This window comes from Micromys minutus (genome assembly GCF_963924665.1).
Source record: "Micromys minutus genome assembly, chromosome: 10".
NCBI lineage: Eukaryota > Metazoa > Chordata > Mammalia > Rodentia > Muridae > Micromys > Micromys minutus.
This window is the reverse complement of record NC_137979.1, coordinates 49,355,755-49,381,617: the sequence shown is the minus strand read 5'-3', so window position 1 is coordinate 49,381,617 and position 25,863 is coordinate 49,355,755. Positions and strand designations below refer to the sequence as shown.

The following is a 25,863-nucleotide window of genomic DNA, read 5'->3' as shown; positions in this document are numbered from 1 at the left end:
GAGCCTGGGGAACGCATATAGAGATAGAAAAAGAAATCTAATGGGTTGGAGAGATGGCTCAACCACATGGTGGCTTATAACTATCTGTAATGGGATCTGAGGCCCTCCTCTGGTGTGTCTGACGTACTCACACACATAAAATAAATCTTTAAGATAAATAAATAAATAAAACAAAATCTTCAACAAAAAGAAGAAGAAGAAGAAGAAAAAGAAATCCAAAAAATGAAAAAAGAAATCCAATTCCACAAAGTTGTTCTGAATGTCCTCGTGTGGGCCATTGCATGCATACCCACATGAACACATTGTGCACACACATGTGAGCACAAGAGAGCCTGAGACACACCCATCATAAAACTTAGAGAGGGGAAACTGACAGGCACACGTAGGTGTGCTGAAGGGCCAGCACTCCAGATGACATTACTTTCTCAGCTGATTCTCTTCCTAAACTTAGAAGCACACACCCTCTGTCAACATCTTCAGGGAAAATACAGCACAACCTAGACCAAGGGTGGATGGTGAGAGGGACTTCCTTACGCTTGAGGTGACACAATTGTATTAGCAACTAAGGCCGGACATTCTGCATACATTACGTCTCATTTAATACCCCACAACCACCCTCTTCCAGAAGAAGACATTGAAGGTATGGAGGAGAGGCCATTGATCTAAAATCACCAGGTGAGCTTGGCACCTAGTTTTAAATTTCAGAGTCTTGGATCCGGCTTTTGAGAATGAAGAAAGCTTGGAAGAGTTTTCTTTTTTTTTTTTTTTTTTTTTTTTTTTTTTTTTTTTTTTTTACGAATTAAATTGGAGAGAAGCCATCAGTGAAGCACGTTATTGGCCAGACCTGATCTCTCTGGTAAAGGGGTGCTGAGGGCCAGGGGTAGAGATAGTTACCTATGGGACTTGGGCGGGGCCGGAAGAGTCCAGGGGAGGAACCCAGGGGAGAAGGCGGTGGCTCAGGCTCACAGGCCAAGATGGCTGTTAATTAAAGTGCTGGCACCAGCTCCTTTCTGCAAAGTTTGAAGCCGTTATTTTCCACTCCAGCGAAGCGGGGAGAATCCGGCTGGGCTGACAGAGACGACACACCGCGCCAGGGGAGCGGGTGCGCTTTCGGAGCGGGGGGCGGATCGCGGTGCGGCGGCGAGCGCGCCTCTTGGACGCCCAGGCGAGCACTGGTGGGTGGCCGCCTTCGGTCCCCTCCTCTGCCGCGGCAGACGGGTGAATTCCCCTCCCCCCGCCCTCCAAGCCACGGCTTCGGGCAGCCAAAGAACGCCAGCAGCCTAGGGGATAAGGAGTTCGAGGAAGCGTCCTGGGGGCTGGGGGTCTGGACAGATCATTCCCATGTCCGCGCAAATGCCCCACGGGTCACTCAGTAGCCCGGTCCTTCTTAAGGGAATCGCGCTTAAGAAAATGTCCCGAGGGACCAGGAGACCGCTGACAGCTGAGCGCTGAGGACTAACCCGCCTGAGTCTGCATCGAGAAGTGCAGCGACCCTAATGCTTGCTCGCATCACCTTACACTTTGGAAAATAAATAGGCCCCAGAGACCCTGTCCCGTTGAGATTGAAACAGCAAGGAGCAAGACTGCAGGCTTGTATCCCATCTCCGCCATATCTTACTTTCACGACTTGGGGCAAATCTCTTAACTTCGCAGAGCCTCTGTTCTCCATCTGTAAAACGAAGGTGATGGTGGGCTTTAGATCTAGATTGATGTGAAGATCAAATGTGGCCATACATACAAAGAATCCGATGCAGTTTGTTTTAGCTCTCTCCTCCTTGGTGATGGACTTCATTGTGACCCAGGGCTAGTATCTGGAAGGTCCTCTTGGGCAGCGGCTCGCCCACCCCTTCTCTTAACATTAGCTATTCTGGCTTCCCTTAGTCTCAGTCTTAGGTAGGAATAGTCAGAGAATCAAGTGGACAGTGGGAAGCGGGGGATGGAAGTGTGAACTGGGAGGAGTCTTGCAGGCAAAAAGAAGGAGTGTCATTGTTTGTCCACGGCCAGAGGCCTCGGAAGGACTCAGCCCTCCTCCTCTGGTAAGGGAGAGTGAAGAAGGCTTGAACTGGGACTCACATAATATGATAAATATTTTGATGGAAGCAGACACATTTCAGTTTATGCAACCTAAACACTTTAGAACTTCATACAACCTGATGTGGTGAGAGAGGGTTCCCCCAAGGGGCTAGGAAAGATCAACCCTCCTCATTTAGCTGCTGGAAAATACAGCACTGGTTATACCCAGGACTGGTTAACATTAAGAGATGACATGGGAGGGGTACCTCATTTTTTCAGGGTCCTTATTTCTCCCTTGTCTAGCTAGGAGCTGAGATCAGAGAAAGCCTCGGGGAAAAGGCCACAGGTAGAGGCAGCCTAGAAGATATCTCCTGCAGCAGTGGAAAAGAAGGGGCTGAAGATGCCGCCGCCTGGGAGAGGATGCCCCTGATATAATTAGAATCAGATAAAAAGTCAGGCTGCTCTCTTAGAATTCAGAGATTCCCTCCGGGCATCCTAAAAGCAAAGGATCTAGACGGGTTATCTGGTTGGTAGGCCCGGGTGCCTACAGAACGCCCCTCCCTGGTCTTCCTTCGAAGCTTTATCCTTCATCCTGTCCTTCTTTCTTGTCCTACTCTCTTGTTCCTCACTCTGTTCCCCCCTCCAACATCTGTGTCCCCTTCAGATAGGGGCAATGTTGCAGCCTTCGACCTCCTGCAGGTGGTGGTCTCTCTGCCCCTCTGTCATGGTTTTCCTTAGGACTGACTCTCGGGACATCTATCTCGACGCCACGCTGAGCTCTCTGCCTCTCCCTGTGGCTCTTCCTTCAGTTCGCTCTTTGGTCCTACTCATTCCTAACTCTAGCCCCTTCCCAATTTCTGAGCCACAGTCTCCAGCTCCCTCTGTGGTGCCCACCAGTCTCATAGGCCCCGCCCCTCTCTGCCCCTCCCGCCTTGAGGCTTCCGCGGCCCAATTAGGCGTCTGTCCCTCCCGCAGCCCCACCCCTCGCCCTCTCCGAGTCCCGAGGAGCGGGTGGGCGGGGCCCAACGGAGGCGTGGCCCCAGCCAGGGAAGGCGGGAGGAGCTAGGCACTAGGCGGGAGGCGGCGGCGGCCGCGGCGTTCAGTCGGGCAGCGCAGCAGGAGGGGAGCACGAGGCCGGAGCCGGCTGCTGGGCTCCGCAGCGCAAGCAGCGCAGCGCGGCGCCCGGGCCCCGGCCCCATGCCCGCAGCCCCGCCGGACCGCCCTTGAGCGCGGGCGTCGCGCCTGCGCCCCTTACCCGCCGGCATCATTGCCCCGACGGCGCGGCCGGGTGGCCCGGCTCTCCCCAGGCTCCGCGCCGGCCGGAAGACGCTGCTGGCAGCCGCCGCGGGCGTGGTGATGCTGCTCGTGCTGGTGGTGCTCATCCCGGTGCTGGTGAGCTCGGGCGGTCCGGATGGCCATTATGAGATGCTGGGCACCTGCCGCATGGTGTGCGACCCCTATCCCGCGCGGGGCCCCGGCGCCGGCGCGCGGTCCGACGGCGGCGACGCTCTGAGCGAGCAGAGTGGTGCGCCCCCGCCCTCCACGCTGGTGCAGGGCCCCCAGGGGAAGCCGGGCCGCACGGGCAAGCCGGGCCCCCCGGGGCCTCCAGGAGACCGGGGACCTCCAGGTCCTGTGGGGCCGCCCGGGGAGAAGGGTGAACCAGGCAAGCCTGGCCCTCCAGGCCTGCCGGGTTCAGGAGGCAGCGGCGCCATCAGCACGGCCACCTATACCACGGTGCCACGCGTGGCCTTCTACGCCGGCCTCAAGAACCCTCATGAGGGTTACGAGGTGCTCAAGTTTGACGACGTGGTCACCAACCTAGGCAACAACTACGATGCGGCCAGCGGCAAGTTTACATGCAACATTCCTGGCACCTACTTTTTCACCTACCACGTCCTCATGCGCGGCGGTGACGGCACCAGTATGTGGGCAGACCTCTGCAAGAACGGCCAGGTGGGCCATGAGGGGGCATGGGGCTGACCTGGGGGCAGGGCTCCCAGGGAGCCCCAGGAGAATGCGTATTGGATCAGAGTCGTCAGGCACATCGGGCAGGCGTAGGTGGAGACCCTAAAGCAGCCCCCTTAAGTATCACGTGAAGAATGGTTGTAATTAGCGGGCACCCCTGAGTCCTCAGCTCTTGGGCTTGAGCTCTAAGGGAAAGGCTACAGGGCACCCGCGGAGTGGAAATGCGTAAAGATAAATCCAACTAGTCAGATCACAGGGCTCTAGGGCGCGCGGACTGGTCCTTAGGGGTTTGGCCCTTGGGAGGCTGATTCAGACTGATTTCTCTTGAGAGCCAAGATTCAAGCTGACGCCGACTGGCTTTAAGGGAACAGCAAGGCTGCTCTAGGGCACGGATAAGGAGAAGCAGTCTCCACGCCGGAGGGCGCTAAGACGAGTGGCTGTGCGCTCTGGAGGAGAAGGAGGGCTGCAGGAAATGTTTTGCGCACAAAGGCAGAGGGAGTTCGGCGCCCAATAGCCTTAGCTGCAGTACATTCCTGGCCCTAGAGAAGGGACCACCGAGCTGATCTAACACCCTTTGCAAAGCCCCTGGAATGCGCCACCTTTTCCCAGAGCATCAGAGCTATCCTGCACCTCCGGGGAAAAGTTTCCTCCAGAGGCGGCGCGGAGTGATACAAACTCCCCTCTTTAAAGTCTCCAGGTACAGCTCCTCCAGTATCCTAGAAGATAGGGAGCTGGAGTGTATAGGTCTGAGACACGGATGCACTGCGTTGTCCTTGGAACCACCCACCCTGGGTTCCCGGCTCCCTGCGTTCTCACTTCTGGGTTACATGGGCCCCACCCCGGGGGCGTGGTCAGATTGAACCTTCTTTTAGCAGAGGCCGAGGTCAGAGCTGAGGGTAGGCTAGTAGAACTGGCAAGAATCCCCTACAATTGAGACTCCAGATCTTCTCGGAACCCTTCCTGCTGCAGCACTACCTTGCTTTGGTATCTGCAAAGTTTGGGGATAGGAGAATGGACAGAAAGCCTATCCGTGTGGAAGTCTGTCCTCTTTTTTTCTGCCTGCTCCTCCCAGTCCCCACTATAGTGTCTGCCTCTCCTTTCTCTGTCTTTTGACCATTTCTTACCGGAATCTGCCATTCATCTTTGTCTCTCTTCTCTGGGTCCACCCCCCCACCTTCTCTATTGCTGTGTCTCTCTCCCATTTGTGTCTATCAGGCTTCTGATGTCTCTCCTCTTTGTCCTTGGTCCCTGACCAAATGGGAAGGCTCCAGCATCTAGCAAAGGCTCATGCAGACAGCCCCACAAGTCCCCTTATTAATCACCAATAAGGCATGCTGCAATGTCACCTTCATTGACGGAGTCTTCTTTCTGCAAAGAAAGTTTGAGCTAGCCCAAAGTGGAGGTTTCAGGGACTAGGGGCTTGCTGGGATTGAGAGTGGTCATTAGACCCTTAGACCCACCACAGGGGGTCACAGCAGGGCCCTAGCAATAGGGCATGAGGAGTCTCCCAAGATAGCAGGTGCTTGTAGTGGAGCCTGCCTGCTTTAGTCCCTTGGAGGTAAAACATTCCCCCAACTTCTCCCTTCCTACCATCCCAACAACCCCCCCACCCCCAGAAGTGCTAGGATGCTGTCAGAGTCTGATGGAGGGACACTTACTAGCTGAGAGGACTATAGGCTACTGGAGGCTCACTGGATTTTAGGGTTTCAAAGACTAAGCACATTAACAGGTACTCAAGATGCCCCCCCCCCGAAAAACAACAAAAAAATAACCAAGAATAACAATGGAGTCTGCAGTCTTCTGTGACTTCTTCCAGATTGTCCAAGAGGCTGGCTGAATCTCACCAATGAACCTGCATGTTAGCTTTGCCCTCCACAGGGAACAAGGTTTGAAGCTTGTTTGGCACCATGAGGTTAGCCCATTTACACTCTAGGACTTGATGGCTTATGTCATGGGCACAATAGTAGTGGCCATATACTAACACTCAATACACACTGCATTAAAGGTGGGCTGTGGATGCACCTGGCTTCTGCCTCCAAATGTGTCGCCTGAGAGAGCGATTTGATGAGTCCGTCTTCCCCTAGCTCGGGACCACTTGGCAGAAAGGAAGGGATGTCGACTCTGTTCACCAGGTTAGGAGACACCACTAAGGAGGAAGGAGGAGGTCACGTGTAGTGGAAGACTGGCTCAGAGATTTGAGGACATTTAACCAGGCAGAGGAAAGAGTGGCTGGGCTGCAGAGCGGGTGGTGGCAGAGGAGAGCAGCTCTTCCACTTTCCGTGCCTTCAGGATCAGGGGCCACCATGGGTTTTGAGGTCCTACTTTCCTGCTTTCGAAGAGGTTTCCAGTCTGTGCTTTTGTCCTTGCCTGGGCAGGATGAATAGAGAAAGGGACATGTCAACCATATACCTAGTGCCTAAGGACCTTTGTACAGCCCATCATATCCACAGGGTATAGTCAACACTTCCAATCTGATGGCTCCTGGTACTAGTGCTTAGGAGGAGGAGCCTAGGAAAAGGGTTCTAGGTTATGGGCAGCTGAGTTGCTCACAACTACCCCCATGTATGTGGTTGAGAGGTCAGAATGGGCACAAATGGATAAACATGACTATAGGCAGAGGCTGAAAGAGGATGTGCCAGTGGTTAGTATGCTGTTTGTCCAGGGAGGGGGGATGGGAAGGTGAGTACTACATATGAGTTAGGGCTTGTAGGATGAAAGCTGACATACATAAATTGAGAACAAGACCTACTGAGGGACAGGTGTGGTGGCACACGCCTTTAATCCCAGCACTCAGCAGGCAAAGTGGGATCTCAGTGAGTTCCAGGACAGCCAGGGTGACACAGAGAAACCCACCAACAATCAGCTTCTCATCTAAAGGGTGGAAAGAGACCTACCTATTCTCTCTAGATTCTGGGAGCATTCTCAGCACAGAGCCTAGTACCTGGCATAGAAGAGACCAAGTAAGCCTACAAGCTGACAGTCCTCTATGAACCAGGCTGGTAACTTCTGGGAGCCATACCAGCATACCCAAGACCCCAGCCTGGACTAAGAACAGGAACATTTTTTCCAACTATACGCTGGTAGCTCGGTTCCCCTGGCCAAACAACTGCCTCAGTTTCCTCTCTTGGTAGTCCCTCCTGACACAAGGCACAGGCTGCTTTCCTGCTTCCATAGCAACCTTGATCCCTCCATCCTCCCTAGAGCTCCCAAGAGGATCTGCATGCAACTGCTTCAAATCCTGGGTAAGGGAATCAGGACCCCTGGGTTCCATTTCAGGATCCTCTACTGTCTAAGGATACAAGGGCATAAATTCTTGCTGCTTCCATGGATAATTAGGATAATTACAGCAACAATCATGGTGATGAATAAATAATAAATGTAAACATAATAGTTCTGATGCCTGCCACATCACCGGGAGATTCCTGTTGACAGATGACTGTGTCCTAATGGATTTGGCTATTAGAGTGCACACTGTTTTAATGAGTTAAGGCTAAATTAATCTGGGTAATAAAAATAATTGTTATTAGTGCTAATTTATTAGCAAAGATAATGAAGTGCACGTGTAATAATAAATACTACCAGGATTGGAGCCCAGGGAACAATACAGAAGTTGGCTGCTTGCTTTCAGCTCCTCTCTGCTAGTTTAAAACCCTATCAAGACTTAATTTTTTTTCTTTACCATCTTAAGGCTTTTGTAAAGGTGGCAGTGGTTAGGTGGGACTTATCCAATTTTCTAGACAAACTGTGGATTTAGATAAGCCGAGTCTCTCTTCCTTATTTCTTCCCACTTTTTCCCCCCTGAGATAGGGGTTTCTCTGTGTAGCTTTGGCTGACATACGAGTAAACTAACTCTGGCCCAGAACTCACAACGATCCACCTACCTCTCCCTCCCAAGTGCTGGGATTAAAGGTATGCACCTCTATACTGCCAGGCCCACCTTTAAAATGTTATTACATGCATTTATTGTGAGGAGGCATAACAATTCTTGGAGTGGCGATTCAAAGACAACTTGCAGGGATCAGTTCTGTGGGTTCCTGGAGACTGAACTCAGGTCATCAGGCTTGGCAAGTAAGCAGAGATATCTACCTCACTGACCCTTTCTCCCGACTCTGTTTTAGATGTTTTCCCAGTTATAGTTCACATGGTTCTAGCCCAGAGTAGAAAGGGTAAGGAGAGGGACCAGGCTGGAAGAACATTGGCTATTGGGGGGCTGCATTTAATGTGTTGGGCCCTCTTTGGTGTAGCTGTGCTGCTGAGTCAGCTGTTTTTTGCAAGGCTGATCCACAGTTACGCTTCCCGCCTCTCTCCTATTACCCTCCCTTGCCAGCTGTGATTTGGGTTCAGCCTAGACATTAGTCTTCTGTTAGAGGGCTACAGGAGCTGCCCTCAGAGAAACTGCCCCCAGGATAGAGGGAAACTGCAAAAGCCTGCCTAAGAACTTGAGCCTTCCCCACTGCAAGCCACAATCCAGGGATGGCTTTCTCCCTGCTCTCTCCTTTTTTTTTTTTTTTTTTTTTTTTTTTAATTTTTAAAAAATGTGTTTTATGTGTATGGGTGTTCTGCCTGCATCTATATCTGTGTATAACATCTGTGCCTGGTGCCAAACAGAGACCAGAAGTGGGCTATGATGCCCTGGAGCTGGAGACAGTTGTGAACAAACATGTAGATGCTGGGAATTGAACCTGGATCCTCTGGAAGAATAGCCAGTGGTCTTAACCATTTAGCCAACTCTCCAGTCCCTTTTCTCCTGTTCCTTATCCTTTGACTCAGGAAGACCCTAGGTCCTAAGTCTTAATCCTCTTGTTGCCTCAGAAATGTCCACAGATAATTCAACTACCAACACTCCCCAACCCCCGATGTCTAAAAGCTAGTCAGAGCTTCCAGAAGTCAATGAAACCTTCAAATCCCAATGCTAGTACATCCTGTGACCCCTTTCCTCCTGTCCTCATCTGCCCTTCAAGATAAGGACCACAGAAGACAGGAGGCCCCAGTTCCTTTTCTCCTGCCTTGTTCTCTGCTCTCCTGTGATGAGACATAAAAGGCTGGAGGTCCTTTGGTCAGGGCAATGGTCATGGGGATAAAGCTGTAACTCCCAGAAGCCGTGGGCAATAACCTCAGTCTAAATCCAAGAGGGGAAAGCATTACCAGGCCTTAAGTCTCAGTGATCCACCAAGAGAGACTGGATTGATAAGACCAAAGAAAGACCCTGCCTGGTTCTGGGCAGTTTCTTCCTAGCAGTCTGTTATTGCTTCAGCTGCCACCTATGTGACCCAGCTGTATCCTTTGGCCATCTGTTGGTATGAGAGCAGGTGGGTGTGGCAGACATGAAAACATCTGTGTTGAAGCAAGAAGGAAGGAATGCTAAGGAGAGAGGAAAGACCTTGCTCTCCAGTAATACAATGTAGCTCTATGCAAGGAAGGACTTCCAAGCTGGGCCACCATGAAGGCACTGAGGTGGGCAGGAGGCAGATGCTAAGACCTGCAGGAGTTACAGAGTAACATTCCATCTGGATGTCAAATTCCGGCCCAGGTGTGCCCTGCCCTAGAATCTAGGCCTCCTGTATGTTCCCTCCCAAAAAATGTTATTCATGATTAGAAGGGGTTAGGGCGGGACCACAGGGAAAAGCAAGCCGAGGTCCTGAATGGCTAGAAGGCTGGGTGTTAGGGCCTCCAGATCCTCACCATATGGCTGCCTCACCTCCTTCCCCTCTCACACTGCCCACTCCCCATCCCTGTTTCCACCTCAACCCCACCCCCACCCGCAACCCTACCCCCTTAGGTGCGGGCCAGTGCCATTGCCCAGGATGCAGACCAGAACTACGACTATGCCAGCAACAGCGTGATCCTGCATCTGGACGCAGGTGATGAGGTCTTCATCAAGCTGGATGGAGGCAAAGCGCACGGGGGCAACAGCAACAAATACAGCACTTTCTCTGGCTTCATCATCTACTCGGATTGAGCCCCGCACCCCTTTCCATCCGTGGCTCTTCATCCCTGAGCTCCCCTCTCCGGAGAGGCAAACAAGAGCCCATTCCCTACTCATTTTCAAATTGCCTGGCCCAGGCTGCTGACCCTCCCAGGCTGAATAGCCCCTAGCCCGCGTCCAACCACCCAGTCTTTCCACCGCGGAACACAAAGCTCCCCTCTTCCCGCACGCAGTTCCGGCCCGGGTGGCAGGTTGCCCTCCTGGTCCCAGCCTGCACTGTATATGTGTACAATAGGACTGTTTACTGCCCACCCCCTCCTGCCAGCCAGCCCCAGTCTGGAGGGCGGGGAGTTGGCGCGGTTGCTTCCTGCAGGGTGACCCTGCCTTGGGGAGGAGTGGGTTAGGGCTTGGATAGCTTCCCAGCACCCACAAAACCCTGGAACAGCTGCACCCGGTCTGACCAAAGCTATAATAAAAACATTTCCACCCCCCGTGGGGATTTCAGTCTGTGCCCTGGGGAAGTCTGTAGGAGGCGCCCTGGACCTTGTCCTCTAGACTGGCAAGGAGTATGGTAAAAAGTTTCTGGAGGAAACCAGATGCAGGAGTCTTGTTACCTGCCATTTTTTAATTGGCAACATTGTGAACAAGGTACAAGCAACTTTAACCCGAAGCCTGTGTTCCTGAGTTACCCAGTGCTAAGCAAGTTACTCTCCGGCTGGTGAAAGCTACAGAAAAGACCAAGCTTTGCACTAAAAGCTGGTTGACCTTGGTCCAATCGCTACTTCCCTGCCTCTTCCCCCTCCCCCATCAGTAAAATTTGGGGAAGCAGACCCGCTTCACCGGATTGAAGATTAAGGAGGTCTAATGTACATGCTCGAAGGTCATTGCTCTTCCTGATTATGCATCACTTTAAAGTTTGCAGGATGCTTCCAGGTTCTCTCTCACATGAGCTGGAGTTGGATGAATGGGGTTGAGTGACAGGGTGACTAAATTCTGTGGTTGTACTTGAATCCAAGCCACACTGCCTCTCTCTGGCCTGCTACCACCTCTACCAACCTCTTCGAACTAAAAGTCTGTAACACGCAAATAGGGTGTTTCTAAATAATTATAGCTAATATTTGGAAAACACCTACTGTGTGTCAGACACTGTGTAGGTAGGTACCTTATAAAAATGCCCTCATGGGTATGTGAGGTGCAAAATAGGTTCATGGAAAGTGCCCCCATGCCCATAGGTGCTGTTTTGACTATTTTAATGATATGTTAATTTTGAGATGGAGTCCTGCTCACCATCTTGCCCAGGTTGGTCTTGAACTCCTGAGCTCAAGTGATCTTGTTTCAGCCTCTCAGTTGGGATTACGGGTGCACTGCATTATACTTGGCTGTTTTGCCCACTTTTAGCTAAAAAGAAACTGAATCCAAGAGCAGCTAGGACCACAGGGCTAGGAACAGATGCTAATATCTGAACCAAGGACAGTGCTCTTTCCCAGTGCTCCATAGTCGTAAGGAACTGACCTCTTTAAAGCAGAGCTGAGGCCAGCTAGCATTGGGGCAGCCCCACCCCTTTCCTTCCACTTCAGCCCTACTGAGGCCTGATCCATTGGGTTGCAGCCATGGGATGGGGCTTCTGGAGAATGTAGAGGCTCTACATTGAGGAAAGGTCCCATCTGGCTTCCCAGTCTGGCTCAGCTGGGGAGACAGGAAGGAGGGAGAGCCACCCTCCTGGCCAGGCCCCATGTATGGACCCTTGTCAGTGCTAGCAGATTTGAATGGCTCTTTTTATCTTTCCTTCGCTCCCCTATTTTCCCCCACTGCCAGCTGTGGCCATTTAATAAAATTAGTTTAATGCTTGTTCCTTCCCTGTGGGATCTGGAGATTGAAATCTGCGGGTCCCCACAAACCCAATAAAACCCCTGGCAGGTCTGGATGGAACTAGAGTCCCCGTGGGAAGTGTGATTAGATTAGAAGGCACTCCTCCTGTCCCCCAGTGATGTCCACAGCCGCCTCTTGATTCTTTAATAAGCACACTGACTCAGAACTACCCACGACCCATAGTTGGGGAGTTTCTACACTAGCCGAGAGGCCATAGAGACTGGCCCGGGACCTCTGTTACAACCAAAAGCATGTTAATCATGTCCACAGCGAGTGCCTGGCTATCTGGCTGATTTGCTTTCCTTTCTGGTGACTTGATAATCCTTGTGTCATTTTGAGAGATGGGACTGAAATCTCTATTCTTGGTGATGAGGACTCTCAGAAGAAAGCTCATGACCTTCCTGTGGTCCTAAAGGCAGCATGTTTGTGGTACAGCTGGGACTGGACCAGGCAAGTTTTCTACCTTTGCAAAGCTCCAGGGATGGCCTGCAGTGCTAGCTGCTCGACACTTAGGCAACATCTCAGCTACAAGGGAATCTACTAAGGTGTCTTTCTCAGCAGACAGTGGCTCCATAAGGACAAAAGTCTGCTTTTTTCCCCTCCAACAAGAGACAGCTGATAGGAGCAAGAACTGTGTCTTCACCATTCAACCTGGGAAGTTTCTGATTTCAGGGTTTGTGTCTCCTGCATCAGACTAAGGGGACCTCAAAGTCTATTTCCTTTTCAAACTGTCATCTAGCTCCTTGATGGAGAGCTGTGGGTGTGCTTCAAACACAAATTTGATTCCTCAGTGTAATAGTTCAGTGGGCAGGCACAAGTTTACTTTTCTGTTCGTGGAGGCCTCTCTGAGATGAGACAGTTTCTGCCGGTGAGCTGGGTGTCATTGACAAGATTGCCTTCTTTGCAGCTCGGGAGCTCCCTAAGAGCTGAGGTTGTGTCTCCCCTTTCAGCCTCCTCAGTTGGGGGCTTTGCAGGCACAGGGATATCCCAGGGGTGGGACTGGGTGGGAGGTGGAAGAGGGCTGGGCAGGCAGAATGTGAGTCTACTCTAGGGAAGGGAAGCAAGAAGTCTCCCCAGATTGTTGCCCCCTTAGAAAGATGCATACTCACTTAAGAAAGAAGACTCTGTCAGGACTGGAGTGATGGCGGGGATATCCCTGGAGTTCACTCACAGGAATGGCAGGCCATCTCACATCCAGGCAGTGGCCAGCCATAGATGCTGGTGTCACCCTGGTTTCTGAGGTTATTGGGTCCAGAGGGGGCAGTGGGGCCCACTGCTGGGGGTTGCCCTAATTGGATGACTTTGCAGGAAGGCCAGGCAGGTGCACTCAGCTCTCCGTTTCAGCTTCCTACAAACACATCTGCCATGTCGGGGTCTAGGGGTTAATTGGCTCCTGCCTCACTCCTGGTAACCAATATTTCATTTACTGCTCGGAGGGGGAGCGGCCCAGACAATCAATCCTGGACAAGCATCCAGAAGGTGGAGAGCTGGGCAGGCATGAGAGAAGTTTGGGGAGGAGGCAGGAGCTACAGACCTTCTCTGGGTCCCCGGTGGCCAACTACTCAAAGCAACTCTGACCCTGGCTGGAGTTCTGTGGACCATGACAACAGCCCCAGGACCCTCAAAGGCTGAGAGCAAATTCCAGGGGTCCAGAGGCTTCCCCGCTGCAGCCAGCCACGCTGTCTCCCCTGCCCTGGTGCCCTCTGCATTTCCTGATCTAAATGCCCCCACTCCACCCCCAGATGAAGCTGTGACAGGTTAGATGCTGTTAATAAGGCTTTTTTTTTTTCACACGTGATGATGGTATATATGAAAAACAGAATTGGAGGTGTGAGTTCCTAGCTCCCAGGTAACAAGCCTTAAAGTTCAACAAATGAGGTGATAATAAAGTGGAAGTGAAAAGTCTCCACACGTGTGGGACAGGAAGGGACTGGAAGGGTTACTGAGAAATATCACGGAATGGCTGAAAGAGGAAGGAGACCACAGGACTCTCCCGCCCCAGGCAGTTCCATCGGCCACCAGTTGTCTTACCCGATGAAGCAGAGAATCAGAACCACAGAATGGGTAGCTTGCATTTCATAGCTGGAAGAACAAAAGCCCAAACAAAGGTTGCCCCGCGCAGAGTCAGGACCAGAGGTAGCAGTACCTAGTGGATAAACGGGGAGTGGAGACCAAAGACCCGTGTTCAAGTCCTGACTGTGTTAGACGTTCTAGGAAAAGACAGTTCATTTCTTGGACCCTTTGCTGCCTCATCTACAAGATGGGGCCGGATAAAACCAAATCTACGAGAAGGGCTCTCAGGAGGAAGCAAATGAGACTTGTTTTACAAATTATGGAAAAATGTATATGTTCGAATCCAAGTCTCCTGAGACAAGTGATTTAGCTATTTGCCAGTCCTGAGATTGATATGTAGGTCTCTATAAGATTGTACTGGGGTTGTTTTCTGGCCTGGTAATGACCAAGGGGGTGTGGAACTCTAAGGGGAGGATCCGGAATGGAAACCCAGGAGATAGAGCTAAGTATTCAGAATGTGGTCTCTAATCTCCATTCTGGGGTCTCCCACCCTTCTGCTCTGTGGCATCCAACTTGGGGTGAGTACAGAGACACCCTGAGGCCTCCATCTGTTTGTGTCTAGATTTCTTCTGTTCACTTCAGCGAATGGCACCAAACACCTACCTACAGGCAAGACTCAGTGCCAAGAAGCTGGACAAGAACCCACTACAACAGTGAGTGGTTCTCAACAGCAGGTCGCAACCCTTTAGGAGGTCAATGACTCATTCACAGGGGTAGCCTATGACCATTAGGAAACACAGCTATTTACATTATAATTCATAACAGTGGCAAATTACTGTTATGGAGTAGTAGTGATAATAATTTTAGGGCTGGAGAGATGGCTCAGCGGTTAGGAGCACTGACTGCTTTTCCAGAGGTCCTGAGTTCAATCCCCAGCAATCAAATGATGGCCCACAACCATCTGTAATGGGATCCCAGTGTGACTGAAGGCAGTTACAGTGTACTTACATAAAATAAAATAAAAATTATTTCTTTAAAATAATTTTATGGTTGGGGAGATCACCACAGCATGAGGAACTATATTAAAGGGTCACAGCATAAGGAAGGTTAAGAGCCATTGCTCTAGAGACTCAAGATACCTATGGGCATAGTATAGACACCTACAACATGGTGGCGGGCATCTGAGGGCAGAGGAACCTCCACCAACTGTGAGAAAGGGGTTAATCTGAGATAATTATACTATGTGGGGCTTGCTTTGTTCTTGATTTTTGTGTTACAATATATTGGTCTCTAAAATCTGAGCCCCTGTGCAATTTTGGTGTGAAAGTGCTTCTTCCTGTTCAGTGTGAGCATCAATATCAATGCTTCCCCTAAGTTGCTCAGCACACCTTCTGTAATACCTCCTGGTGAAGGGCAAATCTGAGGGTGTCTCCTCAGGTCCCCACGGTAGAAGTCCCTTAGGTCCCTTAGTAAGAAGTTCCAGCCAGACAGGAAAACTGCCAAGGGCATGAGATCTAAAGACCTCCCCATGACTGACCTAGAGTTGAATCCCTAGGGCCCTTGGCCACTGCAGCTGCCTGCAGGATTCCTGTTTATTCTTCAAAGCTCAGATCCATTGCCTGCTCTTCAGTGAAGCCCACCAGTAGCCACCTGTCTCCAGGGTCAGCCTTGGGATCTTCCAAAGAGGACAGTGTCTCCTTTAGAACAGGACGCTTCCTGACACATAAAAACTATCCTGCCAGTGATTGGTGGTAGGACAGGCCTTTCATCCTAGCAGAGGCAGGGGCAGGCAGATCTCTGTGAGTTCAAGGCCAGCTTGGTCTACAGAGTTCCAGGACAGTCAGGGCTACACAGAGAACCCAGTCTTGAAAAATCAAAAACAAACCAAAACAAACCAAAAGCTATTCTGCCACAATGGTAGCTATTTTAAACATCTCTCACCCTCCTTAAACTCTTGCCTCTCCCACCCACCCTGGGATGGTCACATGGGCATAGTGAGGCACTACCCAGGTGTCCTTCAGGGCTGAAGGACCTGTTCCCTTGACTGCTGGGTGAGCTGCCAGCAGGCTGTATTCAGCTGCCTGAAAAATCCCTCTCCTGAGGGATTTACCTCTGCCAATGTGAGTGCCTTGTTCGCTCACTTGCCTCAGAGTTTAAGAACTCGGCTCCCTGCCCAGGCTTCCTGTCGTTATAAAGGACCTCACTGAAGTATCCTCCTAGCTTCAGAGATCTCAGCACACTTTCTCCCATTGCCCCATCTTCCATCATTCTCTTCTACAGGTGTTAACTCCAAAAGCATATCTCTGAAATCAATCAATCAATCAATCAATCAATTAAAACTTTTGACACATTGATCTGCTTCCTGGAACCTATTCTTTGGAGTACCCAGCCTGTAACATTTATCCCTGATTTTTTTTTTTTTTTTTTTTTTTTTTTTTTTTTTTTTTTTTTTTTTTTTTTGAGACAGGGTCTTATCATGAAGTCCTAGCTGGCTTGGAACTCCCTCTATAGACCAGGTTGGCAGAGAACTCACAGAGACGCACCACCTCTGCCTCCCGAGTGCCTGGATTAAAGTTGTGCATCAGCACACCTACTACTTTGTTTTTTGTTTGTTTGTTTGAAACAGTTTCTCCCTGGGGTCTGGGGATTTCCCCTTAGGCTAGGATGACCGGTCTGTGAACTTCAGGGTTGCACAGGTCTCTGCTTCCCCAGGGATTACAAGTACATTCCACAGTGCTCAACTTTTTTCTTGGGTGATGGGATAGAACTCAGGGACTTCTTGCGTGGCAAGCACTTTACTGACTGAGCCATCTCTGTACCCCTGATAATTTTGGGTTTTGCATCAATCATCAGCTGCTCATTCTTCTTTGGCTCCTTCCCATCAGCTTCCCTTAAGTTTTTCTCACACATAAAAGGCCTCCTTTGACTCTACTCTTGTGATGGTTTGCACATGCTTGACCCAGGGAGTGGCACTATTAGAAGGTGTGGCCTTTTTGGAGGAAGGGTATCACTCTGGGTGTGGGCTTGGAGACACTCCTAGCTGCCTGAGGATGCTTAGTCTGTTCCTTGCTTCCTTTGGATGAAGATGTAGAACTCTCAACTCCTCCTGCACCATGTCTGCCTGGATGTTTCCATGCTCTTGTCTTGATGATAACAGACTGCACCTCTGAACCTGTAAGCCAGCTTCAATTAAATGTTGTTATTTATAAGACTTGCCTTGGTCATGGTGTCTGTTCACAGCAATAAAACCCTAACTAAGACAACCCCTTCCTCTCGCTACTTCCATGTCTCTCTGTTCCCCTTGAGAATTAAATGTCCTCAAAGAATGGTTACTACTTTCCTCTGTTCCATCCTGATCTGGGGGGGCCATTCCCTGAAGCTGTCCAAGTCAAGGCCATTTAAGAATTCCTTAATGACAAAGCAAATGAACTCTTTAGTTCTCATCCTGCTTGGAAGTGGAAACTTAAGGGTTCTTTGAAAAGTTGGTTGGGCGGTGTTTTGCTGGGGCAAACAAGTGAAAAAACATTTCATTAAAAGTGGACACAGGTGTGAAAGGCTAAGGCCGACTCAAGAAGCAGACACAGCAGAGAGGGATGTTCTGCTAAAACCAACACAAGAAAGGACTCAAGATGAAGGATTCTTTGCTAACAACACACATTTATTGATCTGTCTTACATTACGTAGTTGAGCTGCATTTGTTGGGACTCTGTGGACTGGGCTGACTGTAAGAAGGTACTGAGGACATGTAATGTTTGGAGGGTAGAAATAGGACTCCACAGAGTGATGGAGACAGAGCTTGGCTTGCTGGCACAGCTAGCTGTGCAACATTTGTGGGTTTCACATCTTTGGTGATCTTCACTTCCCTGAGAGAGGCACAGCTGAGAACTTCTCCTGGTGTTCCTGTTGGTCCCTCCTTTGGACTCCAGCTGATACTGAAGCCTGGTTGTCCCTGCTAGGTTGTGTTACCACTGTTGCTAAACCAACTCTACCAAACTCGACTGTATGTATCCATGAAGTGTTTTTGAGTAGATCAAGATACCGCTACTAACTTGTGAACTGAACTGCCGATTTCTAAACACAGACGGAAGTTGCTCCAGAGAAGCAGGTCCACTTCCTCCTCATCTTCCCTTTTCCACTACCTCTGGTGGGTGATGGACTACAAGGGAGGTTAAAGCATTTAAGAGATATCATTAAACATAAGATTGAAAAAAAAAAGTTACACTGCTCGGCTTCTGTACTAAGTTAGACATCAAGATTAGACTGGGCTTAAAAGATGGCAAGAATGATGTCTTAAAACAAGGCCTGATGGTCCAGGCCCGTAGCCCAGCTACTTATCAGGCTGACATGAGAAGATTTTGAGTTCAAGGCTAACTAAGAGGATATAGTAAATTAAGGGCAGCTTGAGGAGTTTAGTAAAACTAATTTAAAATGGCGGGTCAAGGCTATAGTTCAATGGTAGAGCTCTTGCCTACTATGTGTGAGACTCTGAACTTGGTTCAAACCTTATCAAATTAGTTTATTTCTTTATAAAAACATTTATTTACTTATATATATATGGGTGTCCTATCTGCCTGGTGTCTGTGGAAGCCAGGAGAGGGACTCAGATCCCCTGGAACTATAGTTACAGACCATGGTGAGTGGCCATATGGGTGCTGGGAATTGAACCTTGGTCCTCTGAAAGATCATGTAGTATCTCTATAGCCCTCAAATATAGCCCCCCCTAAATATTTGAAGTAGTTAGTGCCAGGCTTTAATGCAAAGATGTATAAATTAAATGGGTAAGGGATACTGGTCAGTTGCACAGCATCTGCCTGGCATGCACACAGCCCTGGTTTTGAGCCATGGAATTAAAAAAAAAAATGTCCAGATGTGCTTCTCTAGATCCTGAATCACCTAATCATCTAGGGCCGACTGTTTCAGCAGTCAGTTAGATGTATGGATATTCCAAAGATGGAGACCACACCAGCTACAAAGTACTTCTTGCCTGCACAGAAGGAAGACAGAAACTAAAACGGCACACAACCCTCAGTTTTAGTCTATGTCTTGAGGATATTTTTTTCTACAGTTGTATATTATTCCACATTTATTTATGCACACACCACAATAGTCTTGGCTTATATTTTTCAAAGCCTACTTTATCTTTCTTTTTTTAGAGATTTATTTATTTCATGTATGTGAACACACTGTCATCTTCAGACACACCAGAAGAGAGCATCGGATTCTATTACAGATGGTTATGAGCCACCATGTGGTTGCTGGGAAATGAACTCGGGACCTCTGAAAGAGCAGTCTCTCCAGCCCTCACAACCTACTTTAAAAAGGATCTTAAATGTTTTAACCTCCTTTGTAGGCCACCACCCACCAGAGGTAGTAGAAAAAATCAATTAGGCCACAGAGAAAGTAGACCTGCTTAGAAATAGTTCTTTGGGGTGATACCAACCTTTGTTGTCAGGATATCAGCAGCTCAGTCTACTTGCAAACCACTAAACACAAACCAGGGCTTTCAGTTCAGTCCCCTCCGCAGACACCACACACAGATCCGCAGCTGCAGCTCCATCCAGAATAAACCACAAGATTTCACTAAATTGGTGTGAGTCTGTGGAGGTGGCAAGAAGCCGCCGGGATATCACAAGTTCTTTAGCAAGTTACTCTCTATGAAGTCATGACAATCAAAGATCAGCAACTCAAAGCAAGGGAAATACATGTCTGTTATCAGCAAAGACTGGTAAGGCTGAGCAATTCAAACCAAAGCACAAGGCTCACCCCACCATTTGTGGTCATGTTTACATTCTTTCTAAACATCACAGGTCCTTTCACCTGTGTGCCCCAGCAAAGCATCCTTGACCTAACTGAGTCTTCAAAGAACCCAGAAATTTCCACTTCACAAATTGAATTCTAGGGGTTAAACTTCAATCATCAACACAGCAGCTTTTATCATACAAGGCCTGCCTTGAGTTCGTGGGCACGCGCGCGCGCGCATGCGCGCGCGCACACACACACACACACACACACACACACACACACACACACACGTTTGTTTTGTTTTTCTACAGTGTTAGGAATCAAACACATGGCCTCCTGATTGGTGGGCAAGCACTCTACCACTGAGCTACGTGCTCAACTCTTAAGCCTTAAAATTCTTGTTTTTTGATTTGTTTTTTGAAACAGAGCCTGGCCATCCTGGAGCTCGATATGTAGGCAGGTCTGGCCTCAAACTCAAGAGTGCCTCCTGGGTGTTGGAATTAAAGAAGTACACCACAACACCTAGCTGAAGTATTTTCTAAAAGATTCCTTCTTTTTAAATGGTATGTTCATGTATGTGTCTGTGAGTGGGTATATGCATGCGGGCAGAGACCAGAAGGGAAGTCTAATCTCTTGGAGCTGAAGTTATAGCAGCTGTGAGCCTCCCAATATGGGTGCTGGTAACTGAATTCAGGTCCTCTAGAAGAGCAGCAGAACCATTCAACCACTGAACCATCTCTCCAGCCACTAGGCCTTGACATTCTTTTTGGACTAATTATAGATCAACTGATCTTCTCACCCCCCCCCCAAAAAAAAACTTTATCTTGGTCTCTAAGATCCTAGAAACAGACACTTTGTCAGACTCTCCCCACATCTTTCTTTACATCTAAGCTAACATACCCACTATGGCCCAGTGTCTTAGTTAGGGCTTTCCTGCTGTGAACAGACACCATGACCAAGGCAACTCTTATAAAGACAACATTTAATTGGGGCTGGTTTACAGGTTCAGAGGTTCAGTCCATTATCATCAAGGTGGGAGCATGGCAGCATCCAGGCAGGCATGGTGCAGGAGGAGCTGAGAATTCCACATCTTCACCTGAAGACTGCTCAGAGAAACTGACTTCCAGGCAGCTAGGATGAGGGTCTTAAAGCCCACACCCACAAGGACATACCTACTCCAGGACCACACCTCCAAATAGTGCCACTCCCTGGGCCAAACATATTCAAACCATGACATTCCACTCCCTGACCCTCATAGATTTGTTCAAACACATGGGTCCATAACTAGCCATAAAATAATGCTAAAACATTTAGTTCAACTTCAAAAGTCCCCATAGTCTATAACAGCCTTAATAATGTTAGAAGTCCAAAGTTCAAAGTCTCTTCTGAAATTCATCCAATCACTTAACTGGGATCCCCAAAGCAAGACAGGAAACCTGCTGGGCAAACTCCAAATTCTGCATCTTAAGTCTGGTGTCAAAGCAATCTTCAGCTCTCCACTTCTTTATCTTTGTTGACTACAACAAAGTTCTTTCTCCTGCACTGACTGGTTCCACTCCCTGTTAGCAGCTTTCCTCCAAAAGTATCCCACAGCTCTGGCATCTTTAACATCTTGGGGGTCTCCAAGGCAATTCAGCTTCACAGCTTCTTGTCTGGGATTCTCACATGATCTTCTGGGCTACTCCAAAGGGCTGTTGTCACTTCTCCAGCTCTGCCTTCTGTAGCACTCTAGGCTCTGGTTGACTCTATAGCTGTTGCTCTTCTTGGTGATCATCCCATGGTATTGGCATCTCCATACACTAGGGTCTTCCATTGCCACTAGGTTTCACCAATAGCCTCTCATAGGCTCTCTTCATGGTGCCAAGCCTCAACTTTTTATGACCCCTTCAGTCCTGAGCCTTCAACTGCAACTGAGACTGTACCTTCACCAATAGCCTTCCATGACCTCTCACAGTGCCAAGCCTTCATACCTTCAAAGCCAATACCACCTGGGTAGTCTTATATAACCAGCTACAGCACAAGGTACAAACTTGGCTATCTCTGGAACACAGCCTCTTTATGTTCTCAGAGAACACTTCCCAGAATTCACCTTGGTGATGCTGGTCTCTTCTTAATCACTGCTAATTTCTTAACTCCAGCTGACCAGCATCAGTTGTCTCAATAGACTCCTTCTCCTCTTGACTCTAAAGCCAGAGCCGAATGGCAGAAACTGCTAAATTCTGCTGCTTGCTGGGTCTGGAAAATGGCCCCCTTGTTCTATTATATTATTATCAGCTTTCTGTTTTCAATGAGTTTATTCTCTGCCTAAGTTTGGCTGTCCTAGAACTTGCTCCGTAGACTGACTTTGAACTCAGAGATCTGCATGCCAGTCTCCTAAGCACTGGAATAAAAAGTGTGGTCCACCAAGCCTGAATTTAAGTTTTTGTCTGTTTGGAACTTACTTTGTACCAGGGTGGCCTAGAACTCAGAAATGTGCTTGCCTTTGCCCTTCCTGGCATGCCTGGAACTGAATTTAGATGGGTGGGATTTTGCCCCAAGGTCACCACTCCCTTAATGCAATTTAATATCCTCGAACACAAAATTCTGCTACATTTCACTTTCTGGTGCCCCTTTAATACCATTTATTTTGTATTTTTCCTTCCTAAGGTTGCTATGCTTAGTACAAAATGCTCTTCATGAGATTTATCCAAAGAATAAAATTTCTACTGGGTTTTTGGAGACTTTCTTTGTCAATGCAATTGATATAAATCTCTTTACCTCAGCCTCACGTAGACTTCAGACAAAGGCAAAAAGTAGCCACATTCTTCACCAAAATACCACAAAAACAGTCTCTAGGCCACATACTTAAAGTATTCTCTTCTGAAACCTCTTGCTGGACTTCTTCGTGCCTCTTGTTCCCCCATTCTCTCCTAGGTGATCCCGGTTCCCGTTGACTGTCCTGCGGGTCGGGGCAGTAAGAGAGGAGGGTGCCCTTAACCAAGAAGCTATCACTGAGCAACTGGTTTCTTTTGGAGATGGAGAAGGCAAGAGTATTCAGTGTTCTTGTTGCTTTGTACTAATCCCAACTTCATGTAATTTTGTTGTTTCGTCTTACTAAACTAAGTGCGGTGAATAAAGAATTTGAGTCAAGTTGTCCAGTATTAAATGACTCTTACTAGCCTCTTTCCTCTTGTGGGGAAGGAAATTTTACCACCCTTACATGCCCCAGATCTGCTCACAATGCCACCGTGAGGACCGACCAAGTTTACTGAAAATAGAGATCAGGTAAGAAAAGATCTCATGTTTCTGGTTGGCCTGGAATTCTCTATGTGGAGGCTGGCTGGCTTCAAACTCACATAGGTTCGCCAACCTTTGCCTTGCGCGTGATGAGATTAAAAAGCAGGAGTCACTCCGAATAGGAGGGTGCCTATTTGGGCCACAAAAGCAGATTTAAAATTTTGTCGAATGTGTGGTCGCTGTAACCAATGCTGAACTCAGCCCAAAAACCACAGAGACGGGGCGGGTCCCTTCGTTACACCGATAATACTGGTTTTCTGGCGGCAATTCTCAATCTAGTTTGATTCTGCCAAAAACCACCGAGCAAGCAAGAGAACTAGCGCGCAAGCGCACCTCAGGCTGTCTTTGTTACTTAGGAAACAGCCAATCAGCGGCCTCGGCGGTGACCAATGGGAAGCGCGGATGGGCGGACCAGCTAGTTTGAACGCGCCGCGCCGGAAGAAGGTTGGTTCGGTGGAATCGGGTGTTGGGAGCTCTCTCCTGAGTCGGAGGGCTCCTGTTGGAGGCGGAGGGGCGCGTAAGCGACCCGCGACAGCAGCGGTCGGAACCGACGAAAGGTAAGCTTTGGTCCACGGTGGGGCGGCCCCGCGGGCTCAGTGTGCAGCTGTCGTACGCGCGGGCCCGCTGCAATCGGCTGGAACCTGAATCAGCACTTGTTTGGGCAGGTCAGGGACGAGTAGGAGGGTACTTCCTTTACACCTAGCGCACTTCCGATCACGATCACTGAGTCCCACGGTCTGGGTCCCGTATAGGGGCCTCTCGTGTATACCCGGTTCTTTGAAAGCTGCACCCGACTCCGTAGCAGCTACCCCTCCTCGCGTGGGAGGTGGAATTGGGTCTTTCTACAGGTCAGAACTGGAGAGCTGGGACGCCCGGCTTGAGAGAATGGAAAAGCCACGCTCCTCTCCACTCCTCTTGTCAGAGCTGATTACGAAGCTGTGTGTGTACGGAGGGAGTCAATTTGGTTACTGGGGCACTCATAAACACTGGCGTGCATGAAAGAAAACCAGGCCTCTGTTAGTACCTGGATGATGGATTCTTTTAGCCTTGAACATTTGAGCTATTGACGTCACATGTACAAGGTAGAGCCTGGTTGTATTGGTTTCATTGGTTTAGTGCATTATGGGGAAATGCTGTATCATATAACTGTCCTAGCGATATCTAATATCTGTTGGGCCCTTAAAAACCCCAATCTCATTCAAGCTTAACAAAAAACCTGATGAGACAGATAATAATAAAAATATTACAATTTGCATATTGAGAAACCGAGGCACAGAAGGTAGTTAAGCTTGACTCGGGAGAACATACATACATACATTAATTTTAACTTTGTGAATGGGATTTTCATTGTTTACAGCACTTCTCTCAGTGTCCCTATCCTATTTCTTCTCCGCCTACTTCATTATGGAACAGTACCCCCAGCCAGTCAGGATTTTAAGGCATCTCATTCTCCATTACTTTGTTTTTATGTTGCCTGATTTAGCTCCATTTGTACTTTTTTTTTTCTTTTTCTTTTCAAGGTCTAGAAATAAAACCCAAGACCCTAAACACTCTGCCAAGTAGTTACATTCCCAGCCCTAATACCTTTTTTAGAAAGTATAAAAGTGGGCTGAGAAGTCCCGAGTTCAGTTCCCAGCAACCACATGGTGGTTCACAACCATCCGTAAGGGATTTGATGCCTTTTTCTGTGTGTCTGAAGGCAGCTATAGTGTGTACTCATATAAAACAAATAAATCATTTTTAAAAAGTATAAAAGTATCATTAGAGACATTCGTAAAGCTTTTATCTAGTGATACATCAACTGTAATTATTGTAATATTGTATAAACTACGTTCTCTCTCCACAAACAAATTATAAATACAAACTAGGCACAGTAAGATCCTTTTGTTATTCCAGTGCCTGAAAGGCAGAGAAGGATCTCTGAGTTCAAGACCAGTCAGAGTGGGACTGTTTCGAGACACACGCACAAATACAAAAGAAAAAAATTAAATTCACATTTAAAAATACACTGAAGTCAGTTAAGTAGAATGCCATAATTGTAATTAACAGAGAGCTGGCATGGGGTTATGGATGTCAGCCAGTGGCAAATGCTTCCCTAGCATGCACTGAAGCCTGAGTTTAGTTCTTACCACCCCTACCACAATCCTCCCAAAATAGACGCTATAGAAAATTTTAGTTGATCAAAGGCCAACGAGGTGATTAAATTAGTTTAAAATTTACCTTCACACAAATGGGAAAAAAAAAAAAAAAAAAAACCCACTGAATTCCCAGGAGTCATGTAGAAAAGCAAACCTTTCATTCCATCTTAAGAATCTAGATTTTATTTTGAACACAATTAAAATTACAAGTCTACCCGTTTTACGGGTGTACTTGTCAACACTTCACATAAAACCTCAGAAACCAGAAACTAGCATGTTCAAGGTCTTAAGTGCAATCCTCTGTACTGCCAAAGGTGTGTGTCAGAGTAACCTGGGAATGGAGACAAATACCGTTGAACTCGCACAGTATGGAATAACAGCATCCCCGTGACTCAGTAAAGATGCAGGCATGCTCACTGTCGCCACTTCCAGTCAGTATTGTACTGGAATTTCTAGCCAGAATGGTAAGACAAGAAAAACAAATCACAATTTATAAGAGAGGGAATAAGCAAAGCAGACATGCGGTGGCATGTGCATATAGTCCCAGCACTTGGGAGGCAGAGGCACCAGGATCTCAAGGCCAACCTGAGCTGTATATCCACATCAGAGAATGAAAAACCGTTACAACTCAGCATTAGAACATGTGCAACACCCAGCCCTGGATAGAAAAGGCATAGCCTATGTATGATATTCTACTTCAAAAACAAGCTGTGGGCAAGAAGGACCAGCTATGGTAACACACTGTTCTGTGGATACCAACATGAGGGACATACGAAGCCCACAATCGGGGCAAAAAACCTACTAAATTGACCTATTGGCTGAACTGGTATAAGGATGGAGTAGTGTCTCAGTGTGGACTTAGATTCTAGTCTTGCTTACCATCTGCTCGATGGCTTGTCCTTGTTCCACGACTCCTGCCAC

The 25,863-nt window shown here is 48.5% G+C and overlaps 1 protein-coding gene across 1 annotated transcript; it reads left to right on the top strand.

Annotated features, from left to right (window-relative positions):
- Positions 1-3,129: 3,129 nt before the first annotated feature.
- Positions 3,130-10,364, top strand: C1QL1 (complement C1q like 1). Its single transcript, XM_080922775.1, has 2 exons — positions 3,130-3,966; positions 9,758-10,364. The coding sequence occupies exons 1-2, from the start codon at positions 3,370-3,372 to the stop codon at positions 9,935-9,937; spliced, it is 777 nt and encodes a 258-aa protein (XP_080778901.1). The 5' UTR covers positions 3,130-3,369; the 3' UTR covers positions 9,938-10,364.
- Positions 10,365-25,863: the final 15,499 nt, after the last annotated feature.

Excerpts from the sequence above, each read along its gene's own strand:
- C1QL1 (XM_080922775.1), top strand. The coding sequence starts at position 3,370 with ATGCTGCTCGTGCTGGTGGTGCTCATCCCGGTGCTGGTGAGCTCGGGC. Across the intron at positions 3,967-9,757 it reads ACCTCTGCAAGAACGGCCAG|GTGCGGGCCAGTGCCATTGC; the intron begins GTGGGCCATGAG and ends CTACCCCCTTAG.